We start from the raw sequence: 20,039 nt of genomic DNA, 5'->3' as shown, positions 1-20,039 counted from the left end.
CTGGTGCCCACAGCCAGCCCTGCCCGAGCTCTGTGCTGCCCCAGACCCTGCACCAGCTCTGCCTCTGGGGGACTGCAGCTTGCCAGGGCTCCAGTGCAGCCCGTGCTGAGCAGCAAAGCTGCTCCAAAGCCTCTGCATGAGCCAGGCCTGGATTCAACAGCACTCAGATCCTCAGCACAGCTCCTCTGTGTGTGAGTAAAACTGGCCCCAAAGCTGCTCTCAGACGTGGGGGTCCCCCACTCCTCTGAGCCCCAGCAAGAGTTCCCACTTCTTCACCACACTACCCTGGGAGTTCAGAAGGTGTTCCCAACAAAACTCTGGTTTTAAATCAGCCACAGTCTTGGTAATTTAATCCTATTCCACCAGACATCTTCATGCCCACAATATTCTGGGAGAGAGTGTTTTAAAATCATGTTTGACAGCCTATTTCATGCAACTGAGCTGGATGGAGATGCTCAGGAATAAATAGATACTTGTTTTCCAATCCTACAGTGGCCTTTTCCAAGCAGCTGATTAATAGCTTGGAAAGAGCATTCACTGAAATCCCAGAGACAGAAAAGAGCTTTGGGCTGCAATCCCTTCAGCTGATGGGGGTAACTAATGGCACATGTGCAGACAAATAACTCCATAAAATCCAGGGCTGTGTTTTTAGCTGGGTGAACTTCCAAGGGCTGCCCAGCACTCCACAGCAGCAGCAGCTGAGCTGAGCCTGGAGCTGCAGACTGAGAGCAGGACCAAACCCAGGTGCAGCAGCCCTGCTCCTCGTGCCACGGGCCACTTCAGGACAGGAGAACCTGCCTGGGCACCTCATAAAGCACAGCACAGAGCACCCCAAACAGAGAGAAGGCTCCAAAGTGCAGGGCCAAGCCCTCCTGCTCCTTTAATCAGCGAGGAAAGTGCCCCCTTACCTTCTGGGGGGGGAAGGTGGACTGGATGATGGCAGCCTCAAAGCTGCGCGCGCCCTCCTGCTGCGTCTTCTCCCACAGGGCCTTGAGGGCTCGCACAGAGCTGCTGTGGATGGACAAAGGTTCTGCAAACAGGCTCTGCAGGAAACATTGGGAAGGATTTCAGGTGGTTTTCCCTCAGCTGCTACCAGAGAGCATCTTGTGCTCACAGTGGGACAGCCAGGAGAGCAGCCAGGGGTGAGCTCTGATGGATCCACGGGCTCACAGCTGGATACAACACCAAACATCTCATTTCCTCTGGGCTTCCTGAGCTTACTGCACATCCCACAGCTCTGAGGATTCCCCTTCAATGGCCACGACACGAGCTGGCTCTGCACTGAAATGTGAATTTATCACCAGGCAGCAGCACTGGCCACTGTGAGCCACACTCAGAGACCTGGGGGAGCTGCATCCCCCTGGGCACACCTGGGCACACCTGGGCACACCTGGCCTTTCCAGCCAGAGGGAGGGGGGCCTCCCACCCCTGCAGGGCTCGGGGAGTTTGTTTGGAGCTCCTCCAGCTCTCAGTCCCTGAGCAGCAGGAGCAGAGCTGGCGGACAGAGAGCAGGATGCAGCACAGGAGGGAGAGCTCGGCAGGCACGGGCAGCACAGCCTGCAGGGGCTCAGCCCCTGGGCAGGACACGATGTCTGTCACCCTGCTGGGTGGCTGCTGTCCCCTCTGAGCTCCCCCAGGACAGGGAGGCTCCAGCCTGCCAGCCTGGCCAGGGAGCCTGGCATTCCCGAGCTGCTGTGGCACCCCTGCTCAGGCAGGCAGGGGACAGCAGCACTGAGCCTGGGAACAGTTGTGCCTCTCCTCCACCTCCTCTGTGATCTTCTAATTAAAGAATGCACTTACATGCAGGAGCCAAGATAAGAGCGCACAACAAATCTGGTTTTCCATACTGCAAATATTTGATTTCACAATATGGGCAATGTGGCATTCCTGGATGGACTTTCTGTCTCCTCTGTCTGAGCAAACCCACCCAGCCTAATCCTGCTGTCCTGCACTAATAATTTCCCAATTTCTATCCAAGAGTTTTGAAACACAGTAGAACTCCCCATTATTATTTTTTAAATTAACTGACCAGTGTTCTTGAATAGTTTCATTTCTAGGAAAACACACAGGGCAGAGCAATTCAGGCTGTTCCATCCACAGCATCCCTGGCTGTGTTAATTTTGGATAAAGCCTGGGTGCTCCCAAGGCTGCCTTAGGATGGGATGAACTGCACTGAAAGGCTCTGTGTGTGTTAAGGAACTGAACATTGTATTTCAGCTCAAACCCCACCTGCTGCATCTCGAAGTGAGAATGCAGGGCTCTCTCTTAGTTTCACACCATTTGCAACCTGTTAGGAAATTCCACACTTGTGCAAGTCCTGGGCTGTTCTTGGAAACAAAATTAAGCACAGGGAAGGCACCTGAAGGGTGGCAGAACAGCACGGAGCTGATTTACAAATTCTGCTCAGTCCAAACCTCTGCAGTAACCCCCCAGTGGGTTCTGCCCCTCCAACCTCCTCCTGCAGCCTTGGGGGTGGTGCTGCTCCCCTAAAATCCAACTCCTGGCTGCTTCCAAGGCACCTGGAAGTTCTGCCTGAATAAGAACAATATGCTTTGGTCCCACTTTTTCATCCCCAGACTCTGTAATCTCCCCAGCCAGTTTGAATTTGGGGTATTTCACAGAAATATAAAAACTTAAAGAGCACAAAATAACTTCAGCCCAGTGGACCCCTGAGGGACCACAAGGGTCACCAATGGCTGTGAGCTAGGGGTGCATTTCAAGAGTTTAACCATGAAACATTCTTGTCCAAGGGGCACGGGAGCAGCCCAGAGGGGTCCTGGTTGTTGTGGCCCTCACCTGCTGGAACAGGAACATGATGTGGATCCAGAGGGGAGGCTGCTGGCTCACCAGGGTGAAGCTGGATTTGCTGTACAGGCAGTAGTGGCCCTTCAGGGCACAGCTGAAGAACAGCTTTGCCACACAGCTTTGAACAGTATCTGCAAAGGCAAACATGGGAGGCAAAAATCAGCTACAAACCAGAGAGGAAACAGGGCTGGGGTGCCAGAGCCACGTGGGAGAACATTCCACTCAGGGTTTGGGGCACTCCTGCAGCCAGCAGGGCGCTGATGTGTCTGCACCCTTAAAGGAGGAGAGAAAATCAGTGTTCAGGGCTTCAGATCTTACCCTGCAACCCTTTACTGCCAAACGCAGGAGGGGCAGCAAGCCCAGCCAGGCTGTTCATAGTCCTTGTGCTTTCTGAAGTGCTGGGGATATCAAACCAGCAGCTCCATCCAAACTGTGTGTCCCTTATCCTGTTTAAAGAGCTTGTTGGGAAACCCCTGCCCTAGCAGATCCCAACCAGGTGGGGCTGACACCTGTGGGATCCCTGCTGAGGTGAAGGTTTGAACTGGAAATTGAGATGTTCAATTCTGCTTTTGCTAAATATTATAGATCATGGAATGGTTTGGGTTGGAACAGACCTTAAAGCTCATCCAGCCCTACCCCAGCCATGGCAGGGACACCTCCCACTGTCCCAGGTGCTCCAGCCCCAGTGTCCAGCCTGGCCTTGGGCACTGCCAGGGATCCAGGGGCAGCCACAGCTGCTCTGGGAATCCCATCCCAGCCCCTCCCCACCCTCCCAGCCAGGAATTCCTTCCCAAAATCCCATCCAACCCTGTCCTCTGTCCTTGTGAAACCATTTCCTCAGCAAACCCAAACAGCTTGGTCTGAGGATGATAAAATGGTTTCCCCTTGCCAGCTTCTGGAGGTTTGCTCGCAGCCTCACAGCCACCTGGCCTCTCTGTAGCATTTCTGGCAGGTTCCAGCATCCCACTTGGAGATTTTCTGCGTTTTCAGTGACAATCTGTGACACTTTGTCCTGGAAACACATTCTTTTGTACTCTGCTACACTCATTCCTCACATGTCACACCTTTACACGAAACACTGAACTTACTACATTTCCCTCCCATGCATTCACATCTTGATTAGATGGAGAAAGTTAAAACCAAGCACTCCAAGCCTGTCTGTTGTGGACACACAGGCTGCCTCTGCTCTCAGCCTCTCCTTGTCAGGAGATCCAGAAACCATCTCTGCTTACTCACGTTTTCTCCAAAGTCACAACTCATTTCTTCCAGTCAGGAGATTTTCTTTGAGCATTTTCTTCCTTCCCCCTTCTCCCCACGGTGACTCACCAGGACAGCAAGAAACTGACTCACATCCCTGCATGGCTGGCCCACGAGCAACACACCCCAGCAGGGAAAAAAGGGGCATGAACCCACTTCTCCTGGAGTATGGCATAAAATGCACACACCTGGATTACTGGCTGTGGGGAAAACTTGAGTTTCACCACCCAAACCTGCCAGTGCTCGTGTTCACTGTAACATTGGAGTTTGGGAAGCCAAAGGGGTTAATGAGAGCCATCCTGGATCCTGGGGCACATGAAAGCACACAATGACATTTCCAAGGAGGCTGCTGACAGATGCTCCTCCAAACTGCAGACCCCTCACAGATGCTGAAATAACCTTCACTCATGCACTCAAGCAGAAATCAGGCTTGGCCTGGGGCCATGTGTGTGAAAAGTTGATGTTTCAAGATGGGAAATGACTCTTAGCTAAAAATGACCCCAAAGCACGTGAAGAGGAAGGTGAAGAGGAGCAGGCAGCTTGTCCTTCCTCTTCCCTGGAGCACAGCCCTTGCTGTCCCAGTTACAAACACAGGGACTGACAAAAAACCTGGGAGCAGGAGGGACAGGGCTGCAGCCCCTGGGGAGAAAAGGCACCCAGGCAGGATCTGCCTGGAGGGCTGGGAAGGACATTCCTGAGCACTGATAAAAATGGCAAAGGATCCATGGAGAAGCTCCTGAGGAAGTGCTCAGCAAGGATTTGTGGTGACACCGAGGAGCACACGGAGGCTGAGGACACGTGCCAAAATCAACGGCAGCTCCAGAGCACAGCCCTGGCTGGCTGAGCACGAAGTTCCTGGAAAAGTGCAGCCCTCATTTGTCACTACCACTGCAGAAAGCTCCTTCCCAGACCGTCTCCCAGGCTCTGGAATGAGCTGAGCAGCTCCTCAGGGCCGCTCTGCTCTGTTTGATGTGCTGGCTTTGGCGCTGGCTGAGCTGCAGCCCACGTTTGCTGCGTGCAGCTTTCAGCAGCTCCTGATGAACCACCAGGATCCACCTCTGACAGGGAATATCAGTTATTCCAGTGTCAGCAGAACCATGGTTGGAAGGGACTTTAAATACCATCTCATCCCACCCCTGCCATGGCAGGGACACCTCCCACTGTCCCAGGTGCTCCCAGCCCCAGTGTCCAGCCTGGCCTTGGGCACTGCCAGGGATCCAGGGGCAGCCACAGCTGCTCTGGGAATCCCAGCCCAGCCCCTCCCAGCCAGGAATTCCTCCCCAACATCCCATCCATCCCTGCCCTCTGGCAGTTTAAGATCATCTTCTCCTGTCCTTTCATTATCTGCCAGGTTCTCCTCCTTCCCCAGCCTTGGCAGGAGAGTCCAAGCACCACAAGAAAAGGATTTTGAAACACGAGAACAGGTGAAGAGCACCACAAGACACAAACCCACCCACAGAGTCACCAAATGCCCCAGAAGGCTGATCAAGACCCCAAGGAAACGTTCCTCAGCCAAGGAACATTTCTCAGCCCAGCTCCTGGCGAGTCTCTGCCTTCCAGCAAGGGAATAAGGGAATAACTCCTTCCTCCTACAGGAAACAAGGGAATATATGCTGCAGTTTTAAAGTTCACAACTGAGTGGTTGTGCCTGGGGAAAAGGAACAAAATACAACCAGAAGAATGTCAGCAGAGCTGTTAATTGTTACCTATTCCAGCTTCCCATGCTGGGCTGAACCAGGAGGGTACAGAGTCACTGGCTCTGGGAACAATTAATGTGTTATTTGATTTACATTGGTGATCCTTTACTATTAAATGAAATCTGTTAATAAGAGTAAAAGTATGCTCATAAATTTCCTGAATAGAATCAAACCCATGCATAAACATGGAACCAATAAGAAATGGATGCAACTTTTCAAATTCTGGGTTTAAGCTTTTTCAGCTTCCTCAGTTTCCTTTGCCTGACCTCTTCAGTTTGGGTTACAAAAAATATGCAAACAATAAATACATTTATAGGAGGAGAGGGCAATTTTTAAAGCAAGCAGCTTCAAGAAATGCTGCTTTATATTGTTCTTAACACCACAGTTCCAGGTGTGAGTTACACCAACACCAACAGAGGAGGCAGGGCTGTAATGGGCATGGACACCAACAACAAAGCACTCGGCATGGACTCCAGAACCAAGGGGCAAATCCAGGAGCTCAGAAGCCATAAAATCATCCCAGAATCACAGACTGGGTTGGAAGGGCCTCAAAGCTCCTGTTCTACCTCCCCTTCCTTCCCCCAGACCAGGTTGCCCCAAGTCCTCTGGTTGATGCCACGACCCTCAGGAGCATCCCAGCTGCCAGGTGAAGCCCCCAGGATGTGCCACACGTGTGTGAGGGCAGCCAGGGGACAGCTGGTAGCATCCCCAACACTCTGCTGTGGCACTGGGAATCTCTCCTGGGTCTGACAACGTGGATCACCAGAAGCACAATGGCCACTCTGAGCGGTGGCACTGCCATCCTGAGCGGTGGCACTGCCATCCCCAGGGTGGCACTGCCATTCCCCTGCCTCCCTGACCCCTGGGTTGTTTGGAATGCCAGCCCTGCCGGAGGGAATGCCAGCTGATGTTTGCAGAGCAGCTCCCTGGGAACGCTCTCCCGAGCCTGCCCCGCTCTGTGATCCCCGGCAGGACCCGAGGCCCATCTGTTCCCAATCAGGGGCTGGTGATGGAATGCTGGAACCCATCAGGGCTGAGCAGGGCTGAGCACTGCAGGGGAGCAATGAGCTTTTCCATCCACGCCGGCATCTGGTCCCCATTAGCCCTCAGTACCACATAAAACATAATAACAACCACATTGGGGGCCAGCGCGCTGCAACCTGCTCCCCCTGCTGCCTCCCCCTCTGCCAGGAGTCCCAGGGAATGCTCCCTGGGTGGATTTCCTCCTGCATGGCACCACGGACAGGAGGGGCTGCTGGAAAATGGTTCCCGTGTTTTTCCCTGGGTGCCGCTGAACCGGCCGCAGTGAGCGAGGGGAAATGACCCCGGGGTGTCCCAGGGTCTGTCCTTTCCAAAGGAGCCTGGAGATGGCAAATCCTCCAGAGGATCCCTGATCCCTCAGCATCCCTGACACACTGATATCATCAGATGCTTCCTTTCCAGCAGCTCACTCGACATTCAAAGCTCTGGGCATTCATGGCGGCTTTTTTATCCAAATTACCCAAAAACGGAGCAGGACTGGAGCAGAACAAGGACCTGTCCTTGCTGTACCCAGAGCCAGCAGCTGGGCAGGTCCTGCCAGGGAATGGCTGCACCCAGCCCCTCCCAAGGGCAGCATGCACAGGGCTGTGGCTCTGAGACACTGTCCTGGCAGGGGTGGGAAACAGGGAGAGCAGATCAGAAATCCTGACCAGAAACCCTGATCTACCAGGAGAATACAGCATCCCAACCCATCCCAAAAACAAGGAAAACGCTGCTGAGCCCTGTGAAAACTGAAGAGCCTGACAAATATGGTGGCTTGTTGTTTTTCTCTTCTTTTGAGGAAAAGATCTCCAGGATTAAGAGGCTTTAAGTGATGAACGTGACATAAAAAAATGGCTCAGATTGCATCAGATATGTCAGAGATGTGGGTCAGGGCACAAGGCTTCAAGCTAAGCAGCAACTGAACCAATAAATGGATTTTTGTGGGGTTTGTTCCTTCTTTCTGCCCCAGCTCAAATCCCCTCTCTGACTGCAGTGTTATTCCAAAAAAATTCCCTTATGCACGTGAGTCTGGTGTTGCAGCTTGTCTGCTCTGTGAAACACCCCCAGCTTAGCCCTTTTCTTTAGGATAAAACCTTCTGGCCCACAGCCCAGTGCTAGCACTGCTCCTGCTGTAGGATCATCACCCCATTCACAGCTCTCTCCTGCCCAAGGCACAGCCAGCCAAAAATAGTAAATATTAAACAACAGGGCTGACATGGCAATTTTTCAAGGTCTGTATGAGGCATCTTCAAACTGTCACAGACAGTTCATGGATCCACCCTGACACTTCTTAACCTGCAGCCCTTCCCAGCTGTAAAATCTGACACTCCAGTTAATATTGCATCCATTTGGACAGGGAATATAAATTGAATGAGCTTAGAAGTCAACAAGGAGCCTGCAAATCACACCCTGTAAAGCAAAAACACTCCGTGAGGGGTAAGACCTACACAGCAAACATCTGACTCAAGAGCAAAAAAGCCAATTTGCAAATCACAGACAATTTAGCAGAGCAGAGGTGCCTATTTTGTGTGTTTTGAACTTGCCTCTGACAACTTCATGGCGTGTTCTCCAGCACCTGGATGGGGGCAGACACTCAGTTAATCCTCCCAGTCACTGGTGATACTGCAAATCTCTTTTCCAGGCTGCAGAGGCCATTTATCTCCACATGGAGGTCTCTGATTTTCCTCACACTCCTGCAGCCACTCTCATCCTTTATCCTCCCAAATGAGGCTGTAATTAATGCAGGCAGACCCAGGATGGTTTGGGTTGGAAGGGACCTTAGAGCCCCTCCAGCTCCCAGGCAGGGACACCTTCCCCTGTGTCACTAGTGCCCAGCTCTGAGGGTCCTGCAGGAAAATTGGGATATTCCCAAGGCTCTGTGTTCAGCAGCACACCCCCTTTGGGAGGAGCCCCACTCTGGGGTTGAGATTGAGGAATTCTCCCCATCCCCAGACAGGCTGCCCCACTCAGACACCACCAGCAGCAGAAATGCCAGCAGGGCTGGAACTCTGGGCAGGAGAGCAGAATTTGTTCCATCACCCTTCGGAAATTCTTCTAAATTCTTCTTTGCTAACACCCTGCCGACCCCCCAGAGCTGACACTTGGCATCCCAGGAAAGGCTGGGAAATGTGCACTCTTGCAACACATTTTGCCACAATTTCCCTCAAATACTCTGTCACAAGGGGCTGCTCTGGGGTTCTTATCCTTTCATACCTTCCATGTCTTACACATTAAATTTCCAGTTCAGACTCCCACACAGCCACCATAAAATCATCCAACTCTATTTATTAATGTTTTCTAATCTTGTTTGTTTCTGCTAAACACGTTGGTGAAATGTAAAACACGCCTTTGAGTGGGCCCTGGTACAGTCTGGGGATCTCTGAAGTGCAATAACTGCAGGTTTTTGGAGAGCTTTATGCAATATCTGGAATATTAACAGAGCTGTCCCCTGTGGAATGAGCAGGGCTGCATTTCTCCAACAGATTTAGAACGAGCGCCATAAATCTCTGCTCTGCACATGTGTCCCTGCTCAAGGAATTTCCCTAGGAATGCTAGTTGAGGATTTTCAGGAAATTACAATAGTTTGAATGAATTTAGAAATAGTCACATGCCTAGGATGTATCATAAGAGGTATTGCAGAGAGGAAACTGAGCAATACATTAAAAAATATTCAATATATGGGATTTCATTAATGTGGGGTCAGAGCAGTCAGCACTTCAAAAACCACATTGTTCACTCTCATGTTTTCACTGGAATTTTATGCAACACAAGTTTTATCCTTAACTCTACCAAATAACTATTTCAACTACTAACCCTGGAATTTAAGGTATTTAGGAAACTCAGCTTTTAAAATATATAGAGAGAAAGAATTATATCCCTTTTATGAGTGGAAACTGCTTTTCCACTTCTTTACCACTGAGAAAGGAAAGAAATAAAACTTTTATCAACTTCAGTTGATGCTTGTTGGAGCTGAAGTGATGCTGTATTAGAAGGTGATGTTTGAAATGACTGGAAATTTAATTTATTGGATTTAATTTAATTCATTGAGGCAGCTGCTCTTTGGGATCAGCCCATGGAAGGGTTGGGCTGTGAACAGGTCATGGCCACCACTGAGGGGTTGGATGCACCCAAATTCACCTCAAAGGGAATAAAGAAGGAGGCTCCCAACCCAACCCAACCCAACCCAGCCCAGCCCAGCCCAGCCCAGCCCAGCCCAGCCCAAAGCACTCACTTCAAAGAGGAGCAGATCACAGACCCACCAGGGATGAAAGCAGCAAACATTAAGGCAGCCCAGGCATTGGTGAGATGGGATCCAGCCCAGCCCAGCCCAGGGGATCTCACCCCCTGTGCCCTCAGGGAGTTTTGTGGTTGGAACGAGCTGCCCTGAGGGTCCTGACCTTGGCTGTCCCAATCCAGCTGATTTAATGACTTGGTAATGAGAAGGAGCCCCAGTTCTGCCCCAAGCCAACCCAGCCTGGAGCTGGGAATGTCCCTTCCCACCCTGCCCTTGTGCCCAGAGGCTCTGCCACCCTCGGGGCTCAGTCCCCATCACATCCAGGAGGAAATGTTCAGCTGAGCCTTTGTGGGAGTCTGGGAGAGGCACGGGATGTGTCCCTGGAGGAAATGAATCCTGGAAGGGTTCAGGAGATTCCATTTGGGAAAAGTTGTTTGCTACAGCTGCTGTTCCTCCCAGCCTGTGCTGGGGGTCTTTGCTCCCCTCTGGCCCTGAGGGGTCTGGGTGGGTGTAGCAGTCCTTGGGAGGCTCAGTGTGCTTACCTTCGATCACACACTGCTCAGGGATGGGAATCCTCCTCCCCATCTCCATCACAAATTCCTTGACCTTGCCCAGGTTCTCCTTTAGGTGCAGGTACAGCTCGTCCTGGTGCTCCACAGGGCCCATGGCTGCCTCTGCCCTTCCTTCCAGAGCCTCTTCCAGGGTCACCTCAGGCAGGCTGGCTGCCTGGGGGCCATCAGCACCTGCCTGTGACAGCAGGGAGCTCCCCAGGTGCCCTGCCTCCCCAAAAGGCACCTGCTGGTGCTCCTGGCTGAGGCAGAGCTCGGGGAAGGAGATGCCAGCAGGGATGTCCCCATTGTCCTCATCTGTCCCTCCCTCCGAGCTCAGCCCCTTCACCCTGAGCGTGTGCAGGGCCAGGCTCTTGGACCTGCAGGGAGGAAAGGAAAAAGGGTTTGGAATAGAGGCAGGGCACAAAAATCCCCCCAAAATGTGCCCTGGGCAGCTGCCTCAGAGAGCCCACTGCAGGGCTCACGGAGCCAGGGGCAAGAACCTTCTGGGAAATCTGCATTTCCTCAGCCAGGCTCAAGCCTCAGCTTTAAAAGGCAAATGAAATGGAACAGTATCCAAATGATATCCACACATCCCAGCATCAGCCATGGGGGAGCCTCCAGCCCCTCTGTGAGGATCCCAGAGCCCTGGGCTGGTGTGGCCGCTGCACCAATCCCACCACAAAAAAGGCAAGCAGCAATTTCACTGAACCAGGACCCTGCCTCCAGCCCTCCCTGCCCTGCAGCCCTGCTGGGGATGGAGGGGAGCAAAGGGGGCAGAAGTGGCTGAAAGGGCAAATCCTGGAGCAGGAGGAGCAGAGCTCTGTGTGGAGCTGTGGGCAGGGACAGCCCGAGGAGCCTGTGGGTCACGTCGCTGTCACTGATAAATCCTGTTAGTGATCACACCCCAGAAAAGCTCTCAGGACCTTCCTGTCTGTGATATCTCAATGCAGGTTTGTTTTCCCTGCACTTTTAGCTACTTTAGGGCACAGAAAAGATTAAATGGGCTCCCCAGAGCAGCTGTGGCTGCCCCTGGATCCCTGGCAGTGCCCAAGGCCAGGCTGGACACTGGGGCTTGGGGCAGCCTGGCACAGTGGAAGGTGACCCTGCCCATAGTGGCACTGGATGGGCTTTGAGGTCCCTTCCAACCCAAACCATTCTGGGGTTCTGGGATTTAGAAAGATTTCATCCAGCTCTTAAGTTCATGGATGCAAAAATTAGCTACATTTAGGGTTGTGCTGCCTGTAGGTATTCCAGGAGCAGACCAAACCCTCCACATTTGGATGAAGTTTTGTGACAGAACTGATCTCCCTGAACCCCTCACACATTTTCCAGAGCCATACCTGTTAAACCTCATGTCCTTCCTTTCTTCTTTAGAGACCTGGCCCAGGCTGTATCTCCTCACTGAGCCGGGGGTGCTGTTGTCCACATTAATTTTCTCTTCAAAAGCCTGGATTTTAACTTGCAGCTTTTCATCCTCTTCACTGCCGTTCACAACAGATTTTAAATCATCCAGTGGTGCAGGACATTCTGCCTCAGGGTCCTTTTCCACCCTGAGGAAGCAGAAAGCAGAGGTTTAACTCTGGCACACTCTGTTCATTGTGCTGATGCTGTGTCTGTGTCTGGGACTTGTGGTTTGGATCTGGTAAAATACTTATGCTTAAACAGAGATTCCCTGAGGTTATTTTCAGGAACATCTTCTAGATCAACATCTCTGGTGGATCAGAAGCATTGAACATCTCTGACAACCCTGGGTTGGAAACTGCCAAGCACCAGCAAATCACAATTCTGTCCCTGACAGTCAAAGGTTTTTCATCTGAACTCAAACCATTCCCTCAAAATTGCTAAACACTGACTTATTGCATTATTTTCACAAGGCAAAAGTCAAGCTATTTGCAGACTTTATAGAATTCTGTGGTTTTAAAGCTTTGACCAAAGTACATGCAGTTCTTACTGAATTATTGCCCTCTGAGAAAGAAAAGTACCTTTTAAAACTCTGGAAAAGTTATGAGCAATGTGACTCCAGCTCAGCAAAGAGAAAATGAAGAGTTAAAATGAACTTGTAGGACTGCAGGGAAAGTAGTTCTGTTTTGGATTCCTTATGTTTGTCCTAAAATCACAGAATCAGAGAACCAGGGAATGGTTTGGGTTGGAAGGGACCTTAAAGCCCATCCATGGGCAGGGACACCTTCCTCAAACCCTGTCCAGCCTGGCCCTAGGCACTGCCACGGATGGGCAGCCACAACATGGAAAGTTTTAATGCAAAATTCAAAGGTAACTTTCAAATAAATTGAAGGGAAGCTGTTAATCTTACAGGACAAAAAGAAATCTGCTGGAAAAGATACAAACGTGCTGGGTTCCCTCAAACAGCTTTGGAAATGGCTTTTTCTGGGTTCCTGCATCACTCAGAGCCTGCACAGAGACTCAGCTCCCCTGAATATTTGGCCATTTGCTGGAAATCTGGATTTTGAGAACCTTTACTCTGCCTTGGAGATGCTGCAGCAGCAGCAGCAGGGCTGGATTTCCCAGCAAGAGCATCACTGCTCCTTCCCCTCTCCCTGTCCTGCTGGGATATGTGCACATTCCCACCTCACTCCTGCAGCTGGGAGGAACTGGCACCAAAAACCAGGGAGCAGCACAGAGCAAACAGGAATCTCTTGGAGAATCAAGGGGAATTGGACAGTATTTACTTTTTTAACTCCATCCACAGCTCTAAAACAAGTTTCTTTGTTTGATTTTCTTTTTTCCCCTGATGAACAAACATCTGAATAGCTAAATCTGTAAAACATGGATAAATAAAACCACAAATGAGGGCTTTGACACAGCCCTTCCAAAGCAGCAGAGTCTCACCAGTCACACTCGCAGTGGGGAGCCCATTAAAAACTCCCCAAACTGCACATTACCAATTGTAAAAAGCCAGGTTTTTACAAAACAACCAGAAATGTGGCATCACAAAATGCACTTTTTCACTTGTTTTGATAAAGGCAGCTCAGGATATTTCTCAGGGGAGCTGGCAAGTTTTGTCTTGCTTTGTTTTTAATTCAAGCAAGATCTCATAATATATTAACACTGAGGAGCACTTGAAAAATATTCTTCTGTAATAAAGACCCTTGATGTGACCTTTCCTAACAAATCTTTCTGGGGATGTAAGACAAGATTTAATTTATTGGAAAGCAGTCACTCCACCACAGCTCCCAACACTGCTCCCATTGTGGGAGCTGAGCTCTGAGGAAAACTCCTGTTCCCTGTGTAAATACGGGCAAAGCCTCGGGGCACAGAGAGGGGATTGATGGACTGATGGGCCTTGGGAGTGACAGACCCCAGCCAGGGAGCCTTGGTGATGTTTGGCATTAAAAATGGCCTTTCAAACAGCACCTCTTTGTCCAGCCTTCTCCTGCTGAGCCCCCGTGGCTTTGTGAGGGGACTGCAAGGAAGAGAACCACAAAATCGTTGTGGTTGGAAAAGAAACGTGGGTGAATCCTATTTCCTGTATGTAGAGCAGAAAAAAGTCACTCCTAGGGTGTGGAGGGTGGGCTCCTCAAGCCACCATCCCATTGCTGCCCCTGCTGGTTCCAGGATTCCCAAGTGGGAAGCAGAGGCTCTCCGAGTGCCCAGGAGCTCTCCTGTGCACCAGCCCTGTGCCCACATCAGTTCCTTGGGAAGCCAAAAGCACAAACCCCCACAAAACCCTCAGAGAGGGCTCATCCCACCCCACTGGGAGCCCTGGCAGCCCTTCCTGCTGGGCTCCCCTTCCAGCTCCTCTCAGACCAGCCATTGTCTGCAGTCTTGGCAAGAGGCACTGCTGAGGCTGCTGGAGCAGGATCAGTTTACACCAAAGCTGTTTGCAGGAGGAGGAGGAGGAGGAGGGTGCACAACAAGCTCATGGGGAAACCATCATGCCAAAAATAGTGCCAGGCTGCTGATGGCTTCATGCTTTAAATCCTCTGGGCAAATGCACCTCAGTGCCCAGGTGATGCAGGAACACAAAGGGCATCTCTCCAGACAGCAGTGGGGTGCTCACGGTGGGGAAAAGAGCATCCCAAAGGGAGATGGATGAAAATACACCTGGGGTCGTGGCCAGGGCCCCACCTCTGTGCCCATGGAGGTCACAAGGATGGGTCAGGTGTTCCTGGTTTGTTGAGGGAGAGAAAATCACCTCCTCAAACAGGATGGACAAGAAAGTCTGACGAAGGCAAGTGGTGGAGGAAAAATAATGGAATTGTCAGCAGAATCCCAGACTGGTTTGGGCTGGAGGGACCAAACCATTCCCTCCCTTACACTGGACCTTTCCACTGTCCCAGGTGCTCCAAGCCCTGTCCAGCCTGGCCTTGGGCACTGCAGGGATCCAGGGGCAGCCACAGCTGCTCTGTGCCAGGGCCTGGCACCCTCTGAGTAAAGAACTTCCTCGTATTTAACCTAAATCTCTCCTGTGCCAGCGTCAAACAATTCCAAGCAGCCACAGCACGGGCAGGAGCAGCACTGGTGCAGCCCCAAAAGCTCAGCTCTTACCCAGAGCAAGGACTTTGAAGCTTTCTTCCCCTTTAATTGACTACACTGCCCCTCTAGGTTGGATAAGTCCATTAAAACCCTGCATATGTTCTTTAAAAGCCCCTCTGGGACTGAATAACTTGCAATTTTGGGACAGTAAGGAGCAGCAGGGCATGGCCTGGCTTTAATTACGCTCCCCAGTCCCTGCATGTAAAATTCCCTGTGTCAAACGACGCCGGGCCAGCCGTGGCTCTGAAGAAATCAGCTTCTCCTTATGTAAACACAGGAGTTTTGGAAGGAATGGCCATAATCCAGGCCCACAGTTTAAAATCCTGCTTTCCCTTCGCAGCACAAACACCCTGGATTGCTGCTCTTGAGCTCAGTGACTGCAGCAGCTCCAGAGCTGGGGGGGCACTTCCACCTTCACATCTGGACTGGTCCCACTCCCCAAGCAGGAGTGGAAACCAGCTCTGCTTAAATCAGCAGAGAGCTCTCGTTCAGCCTTGTCTGATTTAGCTGACACTCTGCGTGAAATGTAAAACCAAATAGCTAAAAACTGTGAAAAAAACAGCAGTTTGCTGTGATCTCTCACAGCCATATTGAGATAATGAGGACACAGAGGGTTGGGGAGGGAATGAAATTTAAAATAAATAAAGAAATAAATAAAATCAAGGAGCAGAGAGAGAAAATCATCTGTAACCACACTCACACAGACAATGAAGCTTCAGCCAGTCCTTAACAAAGAGAATTTTAGCTACAAACAGCCAGATTTTGATGAAAACCTTGTTTTTAACTGGGTTTTCTTAGCAGCTCTAGAGATAAATGTTAAGCCCAGAATATAATAAGGAATAGAAATATCACAGTATTTTAACGAACAAAGTAATTTTTAACCATAAATGGAGGGACCATGATGGGTTGGGAATGCCAAGGGCTGGTTTCTGCTGAGGTTCTGCCACCAGGTGAGGCTTGGACATGTCTCACAGCCCTGTAGTCAGATGAGGGGCTCTATCTGGGTTCCTCTCTTTTCTCATTTTTACCTCTCTCCAGGACACCAATTATTTGTTTCTCCACTGACCTCAGTGTTTTGGCTGCACTGCTCCCAGTCTGGCTCCAGGGCTGGCCTTCACAGTCAGGAGTTTTCTGACACCTGCGTTCCATTTTTCCAAAGAATCACTACTCCTGTGTGCCCCCCTGACCTACTGCAGCACACACAACTCGAATTCTCAGTCTCTCAGTAATTAGAAGTGACTGCCACCCTGTATTTAAATAACATTCCTATCCTCACTGTGACAAACATCACAACGCTTCAACCTTAGGATGCACAGCCAGAAGCAGCTGAGCAAGCAGAACATCTCGCTGTGGATGCTTCAGAAATTCTTTTCAGACTATTTTTTGGGCAAATCTTCTTCAGGGAGCTATGCCAGCCATTGTTCTCCTCACCCTCAGTGGGCATTTTCTAGAATAAACTCACTGATAATTGTGAGGCCTGACTTCACTGATTTATTTTTAACCGAGACTTTTTTAGCTTGCTTAAAATCTACTTATCTGGGGCATGGCTTTCTTCATGGCAATGGGAGCATATTTAATGGGAATTTTGGTGCCTCACAGTGATGCCTGGAGAGGTCACCTGGAACAGAGGCTGGGCAGTGTTAAAGGAATAAAGTAGGGATTTATTAAAATGCCTTCAAAGGAACTTGGGCAGTACAAGAGCCTGGTGAGGCTCCACCCAGGATGGACCCTGGGTCAGCAGTTTTCACCCTTTTACAGGTTTTGGTCCCTTTCCATGCTGGGTTCATTGCCCAGTTCCAGCCCAGGCTGTGCAGTCCCACCCTCCCAGCTGCTCTCCTCCATCCCCTGCTGTTTGCACTTTCTGGGCTGAAGCTGCAGCGCTGTCCTTGGCTCTGGGGCTGGACAAGGGAACTGCTGACACTGTGTATGGAGTTCAGAGTCACACACTAGGGCAGTACAGCATCTGGAAACCGTGAAAGCCAAGCTGCAGGCCTGAGCAGAGGCTGTGTGAGAGCAGCAGTACCTGGCTGCGGCCGCGCCGTCGGAGCCGAGCTGCCGCGCCAGCAGCCGGGCGATGGCAGAGAAGCTGTTGCTCATGCGGTAAATGTCCCTGCTCTGGGAGCCCAGGATGCTCGAGAAGCTGTCGGTGAGGCTCTTGATCTCCAGCAGCAGGAGGTGGTGAAAGGAGTGCTCCATGTTGGCCAGCTGGTTCACCAGATACAGCAGGGAGGTTCTGGCTCGCTCCTGGGCAGCGTGGGGAGATAAGAACAGGGCTGAACACACGAATTCATTGTTTGCTGCTCTCAGGGGTTTCTGTGCTGGGGCTGAGTCACGTCCCTGGGCAAGAGTGGCTGCCCCACCACGACACAGGCAGCTGCCTCAAACACAGTTTATTTGTGGTTACGCTGAAGTGACTTTTGTTCCTCTTGGTGTTACCTAACCCAGCCTAACTCAGGACATCTTGTCTCCTCCTCAGACCTAGAGCCAGATCCCTGAAGGCTCTTTAAGGGCCCTGCATCCTTCTGGGTTGGTGGATCAGCCTGGCTCAGTGATCAGGGCCCCAGCAGCACCAAGCTCCCCTTTTGCCTCTAATGAGTCTGGCTCAGCTACTTCATAAAACCAGAGAAGGGACCTGAGAGACCACCCAGTCCCATCCCTGCCATGGGCAGAGACACCTTCCACAGGTTGCTCCAAGCCCCACCAACACCTCCAGGAATGGGGAACATCCAGCCTGGACCTGAACATCTCCAGATTAGGGTTCCTCTGTTAGAGCTGTCCTAATTAGATTGGGTTTCATAGTCCTAAAAACACCCAAGTGGGAAAAGCAGTGCAAAAACCAGCAATTAACTCAGGAACTCCTATCAGATCCTTCACTGGGGGAATCCTTTTACTCAGGGAAGCCCACTTGGTCCTCAGTCCTTGATGGAGAAATTGGGAGATGTTTGGATTTCAGCCTGTGCTGAAACACAAACAAAGGCAAAAACAAACAGCTTTCTTCTTCCCAAGGGCCAGCAGGGAGCTCATGTGCCACGCACGTGCTCTGGGCTCTGCAGGGTCCCAGCACCATTTCCTCCTCTCTTCTGGGACCTCGTAACCAGAGAGCAAAATCTGCTGAAAGGTTGATTCCAGACCCAGCTGGGCTATAAAAATACCCGGGAGGCTTTGGCAGGACATGGCCCTGCATCACGGGTGAGACTTTTTTTGAAGAGCAAACCAACGTAATTCAAGGAAAAGCAGCTCTGCTGTGCCGTGCCACGACAGAGACAAATGGCAGGAGTGGATCAGACAAACTGCACCCCTCCAGCCATATGGGGGAAAGCTCCAGCTACACCCTGGGCTGGGCTGATGTGACCAAGGCTTTTCCTCAATGGCTTGGATGAGGCTGACTCTTTGGTGCACAGTTACTCATTTATTTGAAAGCCGATCCTTCCTCCAAGAGATAAACAGAGGCTCAATTAACATTTAAAACACATTTTTGTTTTCTAAACAAACTGTGCAGCAGACTAAATGGAGGAGCAGTTTTGACCATTTTCCTGTCACTTTGATCCAGCTGGAGAGTCTCCAGCCATGCTGAAATGCTGCTACTCGCCTGGAGTGAGGTAAAAGAACAATAAACTCGCCTGAGTAATATAATATGTAACTGTTATACAAAACAAAATTACAGCAAAACAGCTCAACATGAAAGCAGCCGTTATCCCTGCCACAGTTCTTATCCAAAATGTTTCACAAAGCCTATTTGGATGCACGTAACCCCTTGTTATTTCAGCAATGCCTGTTTGATGTATTCGTGTATTTTCTCGTAAGCAGCCCTTGCATTTTATGGCATTACATCTGCCAGAAGGTGAAGAGCTGAAGCACAAGCAATGAGGTGTGGCAAACTGTGCTTTTTTCTTAAAAACAGGTTCAGGAGACTACAAAAAGATCACAAGGCTTTCAGAAATAACTCCAACTCCCAGGTGGTTCAAAACATAGGGGAAAAAATAAAGTGTCCGACTGCCCTGAGCCCCAAGATGGTTTTTCATTTGCACAAGTTTATGGTTAAGGGACAAGTTCTGACTCCAGCTTGCCCCCAAGAGTGTCGCTGACACCAGCAGAAGTGGTGTGTGTAAACAAGGGGCAACCTTTCAAATCCAGAGCTCTCCTCTCTCCCGGGGTCCCTGGAAGCACAGGAGGCTTTTTCTAGGAGCCAGAAAGGATTTGGTGCTCAGATCCACAGTCTCGACCATCGAGGGCCAAGCCTCAATCCTTGCCACCTCTTTTCCCCAGGCAAGCCTTCCAGTGAAATAAAACATCAACAAATAAAGTTCCAGCACTGCCATTGATGTCTCCTTGCCTGCTTGTTTTGCTTGGCTGGGCAGGGGACGCCGATTCCTGTCTGAGAAGTGACAGAACATCCACAGCACGCTCGTGTCAGGACAGGGGAGAGGGGGACAAGGGATCAGGGAGGGTTTGGGAAGGCCCTGACACAGGGGGCTGTGAGATGAGGCTGTCAGAGGCACACCTGGGTTGGTGGCTGGACTCGATGGTCCTGGAGGACTTTTCCAGCCTGGCAGATTTTATGACTCCATGATCTCACCTCTGCTCAGGAATCAGCCATGGAGGCATTTCCTTTCCCTCTTAGGTGAGGTGACTATTTTTGTAAGACCAGCTTAGACAGGGTTTGGAGCAGCCTGGGTTAGTGGAAGCATCCCTGCCCAAGGCAGGGGAATGGCATGAGCTTCAAGATCCCTTCCAACCCAAACCACCCTGTCATTCTAAGATCTTCCATAATTCAGAACTATTCACACTTCCTAACCTTTTAGAGAGCAAAAGAAGAGAGGGGCCGTTGATCTCCTGGAGGAACATTCACCTCTGCCACCCTCTGTGTGTTGTCTTTATCCCTGTTTTTGAGTCTGGAGCACAGGGTCCCTGGATGTCAGTGACAAACACAGCAAACAAATGACAAATGTGTCCTCCCCACGGGCTGGGATGCTGCTG

The 20,039-nt window shown here is 50.8% G+C and overlaps 1 protein-coding gene across 1 annotated transcript in view; it reads right to left on the bottom strand.

Annotated features, from left to right (window-relative positions):
- VEPH1 (ventricular zone expressed PH domain containing 1) overlaps positions 1-20,039 on the bottom strand; it is a gene marked incomplete at both ends in the record, with an annotated part of 50,258 nt that overhangs the window by 10,473 nt on the left and 19,746 nt on the right. The window contains 5 exons of the mRNA XM_084212317.1: positions 909-1,043; positions 2,797-2,936; positions 10,560-10,945; positions 11,909-12,118; positions 17,086-17,306. Of these exons, the coding sequence (XP_084068443.1) occupies positions 909-1,043; positions 2,797-2,936; positions 10,560-10,945; positions 11,909-12,118; positions 17,086-17,306 (1,092 nt within the window). The remainder of the gene's footprint in view (positions 1-908; positions 1,044-2,796; positions 2,937-10,559; positions 10,946-11,908; positions 12,119-17,085; positions 17,307-20,039) is intronic.

Source organism: Fringilla coelebs, assembly GCF_963513975.1.
Source record: "Fringilla coelebs genome assembly, chromosome: 10".
In the NCBI taxonomy this organism is placed as follows: domain Eukaryota; kingdom Metazoa; phylum Chordata; class Aves; order Passeriformes; family Fringillidae; genus Fringilla; species Fringilla coelebs.
Note: the sequence above shows the minus strand (reverse complement) of the source record. Positions and strands in the feature narration are given on the sequence as shown.